This window comes from Sciurus carolinensis, chromosome 18 (assembly GCF_902686445.1).
Source record: "Sciurus carolinensis chromosome 18, mSciCar1.2, whole genome shotgun sequence".
NCBI classification, from domain to species: Eukaryota; Metazoa; Chordata; class Mammalia; order Rodentia; family Sciuridae; genus Sciurus; species Sciurus carolinensis.
Genome location: NC_062230.1, coordinates 7,525,432 through 7,535,490, shown reverse-complemented (window position 1 = coordinate 7,535,490; position 10,059 = coordinate 7,525,432). Strand labels below are relative to the sequence as shown.

Here is a 10,059-nt window from a genome sequence, read left to right as displayed (position 1 = left end):
AGCAGCCCAGGTTCAGCACACCCAGCAGGGTCAATGGCCAGCTCCCAAACCACAGTCCAGGCTGGGGCTTCTACAACATTCCCTAGAAATCCAGATTCACAACCCACAACAATTCCACACTATAGCTCCCAAACCACAGCCACGTGGGAAGGATCCACCACCGTGTCAAGCAGCCCAGCTTCACCACACAGAACAGGTGCCTCTGAAAGCTCAGCCAGCACAGGTCCCAAGGAGGCTTCCACAGGATTCCCAAGCAGCCCTGCTTCAGCTCACACAGCAGAGCCAGCAGACACCGCCCCAGCCACAGCCCTGTCTGAAGGGTCCACAGTCTTGCAGCTCAGCCCTGGGACAGCCCACCCCACACCCCTGACTGGCAGCTCCCAGACCACACCAGTGCTGGCAGCATCTACCTCCTTGTCACGCAGCCCAGGATCAGCATACACAGCCGTGACATCTGACAGCTCCCAGGCCACCATCTCTTCTGGAGCTGCTACAACCTCCCTCAGGGGCCCTGGTTCAGCTGTCACTGTCCTGACACTAGACACTTCCCACACTACAGTGCTGCTTGACGGATCCACAAGCTTGGCAAGCAGTCCAGGGTCAGCACCCACACAAGTGTCCTCAGTCACCTACGAAGCCACAGTGTCCTCTGAGGTTGCTACAACTGGCAGCACGGGATCAGCACCCAACATAGTGACCACCAGAAGCTCCCAGTCCACCTTCCTGCCTGATGGGTCCACAGCACAGCCAAGCAGCCCAGGTTCAGTACCCACAGGAGGGTCACCTGACAGCTCCCTGACCACAGTCCTATCTGGGGTGTCCACTGCTCCTCCACGCAGCCCAGATGCAGGACACACTACAGTGCCACCTCAGAGCTTCCAGACCTCAGCCCTGGTAGAAGGATCCTCGACCTTCCTGAGCAGCCCTGGATCACCCTATACCCCACTGCCATCAGATAGCACCCACTCCACAGTGCTGCTTGAAGGATCTACAAGCTTCCCAAGCAGTCCATATTCAGCAGACCTAGCAGGGTCAATAGCCAGTTCCAAAACCACTGTCCTGTCTGAAGGATGGACAACCTTCCTAAACAGCCCAGGACACACACTGCTGCCATCTCACAGTGTGCAATCCACAGTCCTTGTGGAAGTACCTACAGCCTCACCAAACAGCTCGAGTTCTGCACATACACGCGTGCCATCTGACAGCTCGCATACCACAGTCCCACCTGCAGTACCTACTCCCGTGCCAAGCAGCTCAGCCTCCGCATACACCGCAGGGCCCACTGAAAGCTCCCACGCCACAGTCCAGGCTGAAGGGCGGACAACCTTGCTAAGCAGCCCTGGATCAGTCCGGGCCACACTACCCTGGGATATGTCCCAAACCTCCATGTTGGCTGAACGATCCACAACACTGCCAAGCATCCCGGGTTCGGTCCACACCACCGTGCCCTCTTCCGCCTCTGAAACCATGGGCGTGACTGAAAGATGGACAGCCTTCCCCCGCAGCCCAGGGTCAGCACACACGACGGCAGCCCCTCGCAGCTCTGGAGCCACGGTCCGCAATGCTACCGCTTCCAGTTCTTTTTCTATGTTCTCCTTCTCACCGGTCTCCGACTCTTCTGCTCATCCAAGTTCTCCTGGTTTATCTTCTCCTCACTCCACTCCATTTTCAGCCCTAGTGTTCAAAACCAGGTCTACTGTGGGTCCTTCCTTCACTAGCCTCCACACCACTTCTGCGACCACCAGCTCTTCCTCTTTGCCACCCGGTAAGTTTCTGTGTGTGTTATCTGTGTGTCCCGAGCTCTGATCACCTCTTCCTGTTGTTATCTTCCACTTTCCAGCTCTCTCTGGCCGCCAGCTGTTGTCCTCCTTGGTTCATAGGGCTCTTTCTGCTTTTCTATGTCTTGCTCTACCGCTTGTGTCCTCCTTTCCCTACTCACTCTGGGGACAGGGTGGGACCTGAGGGGTCTCAGTGGCTGCATGAGCATCTGGTCCTAGCCTTGTCGTTAAGTGTAATGCCTGAATGCTGAGACCTGGCTGGGAGCCAGCATTCCCGCTCCTCGGGCTTCCTTGATGACCTTCAGGTGTTCTATTCTTCCGCAGTGGTTTGCTACAACGGAGGAGAGTGGAATGGAAAAGAATGCGCCTGTCCCCAAGGCTACTTTGGTTACCAGTGCCAGTCCCTCCTGTACTCCTTCCCCATAGGTAATGACCTTCTCTAAGACCTACAGCTCCCTCCATGCCCCTTAGCTCTAAAATAAGATGGTAGTCTTGGAAGGATTGGCTGTGCCCTTGCTGGGAAGGGAGAGGACATGATGAGACTTGCCCAGGCTACAACTTAGGTAGGACATGAACCTTTGACCTCTACCTTCAGGGACCTTTTCACTAGTTCTCCTGCCCATTCCATCAGGGTATTTCTATCCCAAACCTTTCTGGAGTCCTCCACTTAATTCCCTCTGGGTCTCAATTCTGGCCACTAGCTTCTCATGGGATTGGGAGACCAGGGACAGACGTCTCAGTAACTCCACGTGCTTCATGAGCTCCCATCCTCTGGTCCTGCCCACTTTGCTCATCTTCATGACACCAATGGGCAGAGAATTTCCCAGTCCCCAGAGGCACTCCGGGGGATTGCTCTCTCATGCAGTGTGGCCTGTTCCCACAGAAATCCCAGAAGTCATCAACGCCACTGTAACTGTGATAGTGAAAGTGATTCACAGGAACTTCACACAAGATCTGAATAACGTGTCCTCCCCGGCATACCAGAACTTCTCAGCCCTTTTCAAGCAGCAGGTAAGAGCAGGGTACCTGGCTGAGGGTAGCGGAGGGGCTCCTCTGTGCTCTTCAGCTCGTGGGCCTCTCTGCCACCCACGTCTTGAGAGGGGATCCTCTGACAGCCTCCAGCCCTGGACCCCACCCACCCCTGCACGGCAGAGGCAGCTTCCTGTGCCTTTCTGTCCTCTTCCCTGTGGGCCCCACAGGAGCAAGGGTGGGGCTGCCAGGAGACAGGGACAGGGCCTCTGCACTCTCTGGCCCTGTGTGATCTCAGCTGTTTCTTTCAGATGGACAAAGTTTATATGGGTAATGACCTTTCCGAGTACAGAGAGGTGATCATTAGGAAACTGCTGTAAGTATGTTGGGGGGCAGGTTTCTAGGCTGTGGGGAGCCCCTCTCCCGCCCCTGCTGTCCTGCCTCCTCCTGTCACGAATAGTTAGAGTATCAACACCTGGCTGGGCCACACCTGAGGACCCTGAGACGGGGCATCCACGCATCCACCATTTGCTTCACTCATTTGTTAACTCTTTCATTACTCGTTTGTTGATTCTTGATCAAGTATTCATTGACACTTGATCCTTCGTTCACTCAAACTTTTATTAAAAGCCAGCTCTGTGCCTGAGGCTGGGAGCAACTTAGTCCCAGTTTCCTGGAGCTCAGAGAGGCACCATGGCTGTCCAGGTGAGATGGAAGGAATTCTTTCTGGGAGATGGGGCAACTAAGCCAAGCCTCGAGGGATGAGGGGGAACAGGCAGGGTGAGGGCGGGTGCGGGGAGAGGGTGATGGCAGAGGGAAGAGACGACGAGGAGCCCAGCGTTGAGAGAGAGGAGGGCTGACTCCTGGAACTGACCACAGGTTCTGGGATCCTTGGGTGTGGGGTGCTCTGCACTGGGACAAGAAGCAGAATGGAGAAGAAGTCAGAGTGTGGCGTGGCTGTGTCCGGGTTCAAGTACCCGGGTCTAGCCATGTGCCTTGGCTGCAGGCAGTAGGGAATGAGCTCGAAGGGTCCTGATGGGAACACGGGTACAGAGGCTGGCTTTGAACTCGCCATCCTCCTGCCTCAGCCTCCTGAGTCACTGGGATTACAGGCGTGCACCACCGCCCTCAGCTTTATTTTTATTTTTAGCTTATCTTTTGTTAGTGCATTATAATTATACATAATACTGTGATTCATTATACTATAGTCATAATTTGCTCAATCTGCTGGGTGGTGCACACCTGTAATCCCTGCAACTCGGGAGGCTGAGGCAGGAGGATTGCAAGTCAGAGGTCAGTCTCGGCAATTTAGTGAGGCCCTAAGCAACCTAGTGAGACCCTGTCTCAAAAAAAAAAAAAAAAAGTGTGTGGGAGGGTGGCTGGGAATGTGGCTCGGTGGTAAAGTGCCTCTGGGTTCAGTCCCCAGTACCAACAAAATTAAAAAAAAAAAAAAAATCCTCAATCTCATTCCCCAGGACATTCCCTTTACCTTCCCTCCTCCCATCCCTGATCCACTAGATCTGCTCTACTCCTAGATCTACTGACCTCCTTCTATTATTATGATTATTGTTATTTAAATTCATGCATTATCATCACATACACAAGCAGGCTTCGCCGCGGTGCGTTGGGACATGGACGCAGCATGCTTTGGTGGCTCTTGTCCCCCGGCCCCTCCCCCCTCTCCATGCTGTCTTCTCCCCTGCCTCTGGGGCATGTGGCTTCTTTGTCCCCCATTCCCCCTCCCGCTGCTTGGGCCCCCATTGAGGGCAGGTGGGTGACGAGGGGGACCTGAGGAAATGTCCTGCTTCCAGCAACGGCAGCATCGTGGTGGAGAGTGACGTGGTCCTGGAGGCTGGCTACACCTCGGAGTATCAGACGCTCTTTTCAAACCTCAAAAATATCGTGATGGCCAAGATCAAGAACGAGACCAGTGTGATCCCGACTAACATTTCCAAATGCCAAGGTAGGCTCCCCCCAAATGCCTCGGCCTCAGTGGTGAGAGTCTCAGTCTCAGCCTCGGTCTCCCGCTCCCACTCTACCTTCTTCTGGAATACCCGGGCCTCCCGTGGAGAAATCTAGAACCCGGGCCTGGACCCCATCCTGCCCCGGACACCCCAGTGCCCTCCATGGCCCCACTGTCCACAGGCCCTTTGCATATCTGGGGATGCACCAGCCCCAGAGAGGCCGTGGGGACGCGTGGTAGAGACGGGGAGCCCGGCTACACCGTGGAGGCGGAGGGCAACCTCGCTCTCGTTTTCCTCCCCCTCCTCCCTGGCAGATTCCGTACTGTGTTACAACGGAGAGGCCACCGTCGTGGATGGGACTGTGAAGCTGGGCTTCGACCCCCAGGGTGAGCAGCTCCGCTGGACAGAGGCGGGCAGGCTGTGGGCAGTGAGCCGGGGTCCGGGAGCTTCAGCCAGGCTGACGCTGGCCGCCCACCCCTCTCCCCCAGAGCAATGCGCCCGGGGAGCTGCCAGGGGCTATGCCCAGTTCTACTATGTGGACGAACTGGACGGGAGGCTGGCCTGCGTGACCAAGTGCACCCCGGGGACGAAGTCACAACTCAACTGTAACCTGGGCGAGTGCCAGCTACAGCACAGTGGCCCCCACTGCCTGTGAGCACCCCTCCTGAAAGGCTCTCCTCGCCCCGTCATCCCTGTGGGTCAGGGTGGGGCTGGGCGAGCTTGGGGGCGCCTTCTCCTTCCTCCTCTCCATCTTTTCTCCTCTCCCCCCACCTGGGTCTCCCCTCGCCCCTCACCCCGTGAGAGTGAAAGGTGGGCACAATTGTAGCGTTGGTGTTCTGTGGCCAAGCCAGCCCCTCCCTGATAAAGTTCAAGCCATCGATTTCATCTCTCTCCACCTCTGTCTCTCGGTCTGTCATTCATGTTATCTCGCTGTAACCTCATTATCGCCTCCAGCTGTGGCCTGGACGCATATGTTCCCAAGGCCGTAAATTAAAGTACAAAACATAAAACAAGATAACAAACTCATCCAGGTGCCAGCTGCTCTGAGATTGGATGGGTAAACCTGGCTTGTCTGGGACAAGTCGCCTGGCTCCCCAGGATCCCTCTGAGTCCTCGTCATTCAGAATTCCTGTTCTGCAGGCCCTGAGTCCCCAACTTGCTCCCTGTCTGGAGTCGGGCTTCCTGGGTACCCGTGTCTGCCCTCAGGGGAGGGACGCGCAGCTTTGGAATTGATTTTTGCTTTGGAGATGAGCCCTTATGGATGGGAGGGATGCCAGTGGACCGACTGAGTTTGTGTGTGTCCCCAGGTGCCCGAACACGGACACACACTGGTACTGGGGAGAGACCTGTGAGTCAAGTCTCAGCAAGAATCTTGTGTATGGAATAGTGGGGGCCGTGGTGGCAGTACTGCTGGTCATAATGGTCATCCTGACTGTCTTCCTTGGCCGATCCCAGAGGAAACTGCACAGGTGAGCTTGTGGGACCGTACAGTGGACCCAGAGAGAGGAGAGAAGGGACCTTGGGTGACCAAGGTCTAGTATCCGAGGCTCCTTTCCTCTCTGCAAGACAGAGGCCAGCGGGAGTCAGATGAGGTGCACTGCCCCTCCCAGCCCTGGGGACGGCCAAGGGTGGCCTTTCGATGATAAGATACATGTGTTAAGCTGAGAAATGGAAACAAAAACTTAAGCCCTGAAATTAGATCGTGCAGTGAGGTTATTTGCCGTTTGTTACCACCTGGCTTATTACCGAGCAGCGAGGCTATACTGACAAGCTGGGAATGAGCCAGCTGGTCCTGCTTCCCACCCCTCCCCCACCCCCGCTGTAAATGAGGTAAGACGCACCTGAGGAGACTGAGGTGCCAGGTCAGGCACAGCACCTGGCCCGAGATCTGCAGCTGGAGGGGATCCACCCTGACTCCGTTGCAATGTCCCCATCACACGCATGAGGAAACTGAGGCCCACGGAGGGGACTGAGGGGCGACCAGGAAGCCCAGCCCTCACAGGTGGGGAGGCCATGGTGAATGTCTTCATTCTTGGTAGCATCAGCCCAGTGACTCAGGGCTGTGGCTGTGACAGTACCGCAAGTCCCCTTCCCAGCTGCTCATCACACTTCTGTTAGCAGGCGGGAGTACGATCCATCTCGAGAGTGGCAGAGAGAAGGCATTCCCGGCACCTTCCAGAATTCAGGCGTCTGGGAAGGTACCCATTGTCGGCACGGGTGGGCAAAGCTGGGGGCGCAGAGGCAGGGAGGGTGCCTGGGCCTTCAAGCTGTGGCTGTGTGTGTGTGTGTGTGTGTGTGTGTGTGTGTGTGTGTGGAGGAGGGGTGGGGTCACAGTGTCCTGCCCCTCTCCCTATGGCCCTGGTGACAACCCATTCCACATTTGCTGCTGTACCCTGGTTTGTGAACCTCCCCTCCTCTGCAACTGCCTGACCCACAGCCCAGGGCCCCCGCTGACCCTCATCTCCGATTCCCCTTGTCAGATCCCTGGGTCCTGCACCCCTGTATACACTGGGCCACCGTCTAGAACATTCCCACTCTGCAGGCCCCAAGCCCAGTCTGTTTCCAACATCTGGTTCTGATGCTGCCCCCTCTGCAGAGCCTCCTCGTCCTTCAGCCAACTCTGGCTCCAGAGCTGCTCAGGAGGCCCCTGTGCCTCTCTGCCTCCATAACCTCTCCCCCAACGGCGTGGCTGGCCTCTGCTCTGCGCCTGCCCCTGAGCAAGCCCCGCCACCCCGCCTTTCCAGTTCTTCCCGACTGCCCACACTCTGCCCCGCGCACAGCAGAGCAGAGGGTGCTGAGGGTCAGCTTCTGTCCCCAAAGAGCACCTGGCAACGGAATCAGACATCCACAGTACCAAGTGAGAGGGCAGGTGACTGGACACCTGAGCAGGCCTGGCCCAGCCTGGATGGGGGTCAGAAAAGGCTTCAAGGTGGGGTTGCCTGAGTTGAGTCTGATTCTTCAAGAAGTGAGTCAGAGGTGGACTTCCTGCTCCCAGAAGAGTCCTAGTGAGGACAGGGAGGGTGTCCCAGGCAGGGGACACTGCATAGGGAAAGGAGGCAGGTGGACGGTGTGGAGAGGTCAGACTCCCAGAGAAAGAGGGAGCTGAGGGGCCGGAGGGGCTTTGACCAGAGGGCTGGTTGTGTATGCTGAGTGACTCAGTCCGGTGGATTTGGGGATGGGACAGGGAAGATAGGGCCAGTGGCCAGCGAGGAGGCCATGAGGAGGTGGGCTTGGCCGCTGGCCGGCTAGATGATGGAGGAGCCAAGGAAGATTCTTGGGATACCTGGGCTTGGCCCTGAGATCAGGAGGGTGGACATCCAGGGGAGGAGCAGATGTGGGGCACATTGAGCTGGGGGCCCAGTGGGTGCTGCGGGGAGGGGACACCTGCAGCCCGAGGGGGGCACTGGCAGCTGGGTGGGAGAATGTGGGAGTGGGAAGTGAGGAGGCAGGAAGCAGGGCCCCTGCCCACCCAGCAGGGCAGACAGCAGCACCTCTCTCAGGAGGGAGTGGAGGAGTGGCTGAGAGGTTCAGGGAGGAGGCTCCCGGGCTGAGGGAGTGACTGCCTCACACAAGGAAGGGGACCGATTCCTGGCCAAGCTGGGCTCTGCCTGCTGTGGTTACTGTTGCTATGGGTGGAGTGGGTTGGGGACACTGGCTGAGTCAGGTGGCTGCCTCCTGTTCCACCTATAACCTCAACCTTGTACCGTGGTGCACCAGGCCCTTGGCCGTGGTCCCCACTCCCTGGGCTGTGACGTTTGACCCCTGTTGTGTGATGGTGGGCTGCTGCTAGGCTTGCTCCTGTCCCTGGGTCCTACTGGGCCGGCTACCCAGGCAGACTCCAAACCCCCCAAGACCCCATCAGAGGGTTGAATGGTGGGGGGGTTCTCATCTTTTTTCTGGAAACGTCTCCCAGCCTCTTCTTGGTTTCCCCTCACTCCGCACCTCTCCCCACAGACAGGACTCTGAGGGAAGACAAGTTTGGCCTTGAGAATGGCTACAGCCACTTCCGACCCTCCCTGGAGAAGGTTGACCCCGCTGCAGAGGTGACTCAGATAAGCTCTTGCCCTCACCCCCGGCTTCCCCCAGCCCTGGGGCTTCACCCCCACCCTGGGGCTGCCCCTTGGCATCACCTGTCCCTCCCCTCCCCCAGCTCCACATTCAGAAGCCAGAAGTGGTGACGACCACCCTGTGAGGGACGTGGCTCCCACCCCTCATCCAGATTCGGCGGTGGAGAGAGCGACAGCCCACCACAGGCGACCCTGGTTGGTCAGGAGGAAGCAGCAGCTAGGCCCTGCAGAACTGCTCTGTGGGGACGAGGGGACGGACTCGGCCGCCCGCCGAAGAGGCAGTGGGGGCCATGAGCGGGCTCCATCTCCACCCATCCCCTCCGTCCAGCAGCCCCGAGGATCCCAGACATCTTGGCATTCTTGTTAGCTCCTGGGTGACTCCTCACCCTGGACTTTCCCCACTAATAAAAGCAACTCTTGAAGTGCAGAGTGACGTCTGGGCTTTCTTCCACACCCTCCCACGGGGGCCAGCTGCAGGCCTGGGTCTGGGGGTGGTGTGAGGGAGGTGGTGGGGAGGTGGGGCAGGGAGACCATCCTCCCAAGTCGGGTGTCCCCTCCTGAGCCTCTTGCCTGCTCTAGCTGGGGCAGGGCCAGGCCCACCTCTGCCTGAGGATAAGCTCAGGGTCAGTTTCTGGGGACAGGAATGTCCCTAGGGCTCAAGGAGTGAGGGGTGGGAACCCTCAGAAGGCCTAGGAGTGAGCACTTGGCTCTGCTGACCTGAGACTCCAGATGGCCATGGGGGGCCATGCTTACCTTTGAACCTATGCCTAAGAACCTGGGCACTGGCCTGGGTATGGCCAGGACCTGCACCCTTTGTCGGCTGGAGCATCCGTATGACAAAGAAGGCCTTTAGGAATGGGGTGTCCTTGCCAGGGGCTGGGGGAAAATCCAGGGTCTCCTCCACTCCTGCTTAGACCTGGTGCCCCGGTCCTTACATATTGCTCCTCTCTCCTGGGGGGCAGGGGTCTTCTCAGCTTCCCCTGGGTACCTCAGCTCCCCAGTGCTGCCCCTCTAGTGGAGCAGTAAATCTGATTGCCTGCTTGCGCGTGTACTGTCCCCAGGGAAGGGTTCCCCTCCCTTTGCCCTTTGGCCTGGAACAGGCCCCACACCCCCAGTCATGAGGAAGATCCCCACAACGACTCAGGTTTGGAGTGGCCCCAAGGTTTTCAGCCTAGGGTTCAAAGGTCTCCGGACCTTTTTTATTTGTGGGATTCCCTGGGTGAAACTCACTTTGCCAGCTTCCACAAGGGGTGAAGGGCAGACGCAACGCTCCGTGTTCCG

The 10,059-nt window shown here is 57.8% G+C and overlaps 1 protein-coding gene across 1 annotated transcript; it reads left to right on the top strand.

Moving 5' to 3' along the window:
• Nucleotides 1-1,484: 1,484 nt before the first annotated feature.
• Nucleotides 1,485-8,903, top strand: Muc12 (mucin 12, cell surface associated). The gene is made up of 12 exons (XM_047534147.1): nt 1,485-1,554; nt 1,673-1,765; nt 2,103-2,204; nt 2,662-2,789; nt 3,059-3,123; nt 4,559-4,710; nt 5,026-5,097; nt 5,200-5,362; nt 6,019-6,180; nt 6,833-6,909; nt 8,666-8,754; nt 8,862-8,903. The coding sequence occupies exons 1-12, from the start codon at nt 1,485-1,487 to the stop codon at nt 8,901-8,903; spliced, it is 1,215 nt and encodes a 404-aa protein (XP_047390103.1).
• Nucleotides 8,904-10,059: the final 1,156 nt, after the last annotated feature.

Bases quoted from the DNA above. Each gene is read 5' to 3' on its own strand.
- Muc12 (XM_047534147.1), top strand. From the start codon at position 1,485: ATGGACAGCCTTCCCCCGCAGCCCAGGGTCAGCACACACGACGGCAGC. The intron at 5,363-6,018 runs GTGAGCACCCCT...GTGTGTCCCCAG, and splicing joins CACAGTGGCCCCCACTGCCT to GTGCCCGAACACGGACACAC. The intron at 8,755-8,861 runs GTGACTCAGATA...CCCCTCCCCCAG, and splicing joins AGGTTGACCCCGCTGCAGAG to CTCCACATTCAGAAGCCAGA.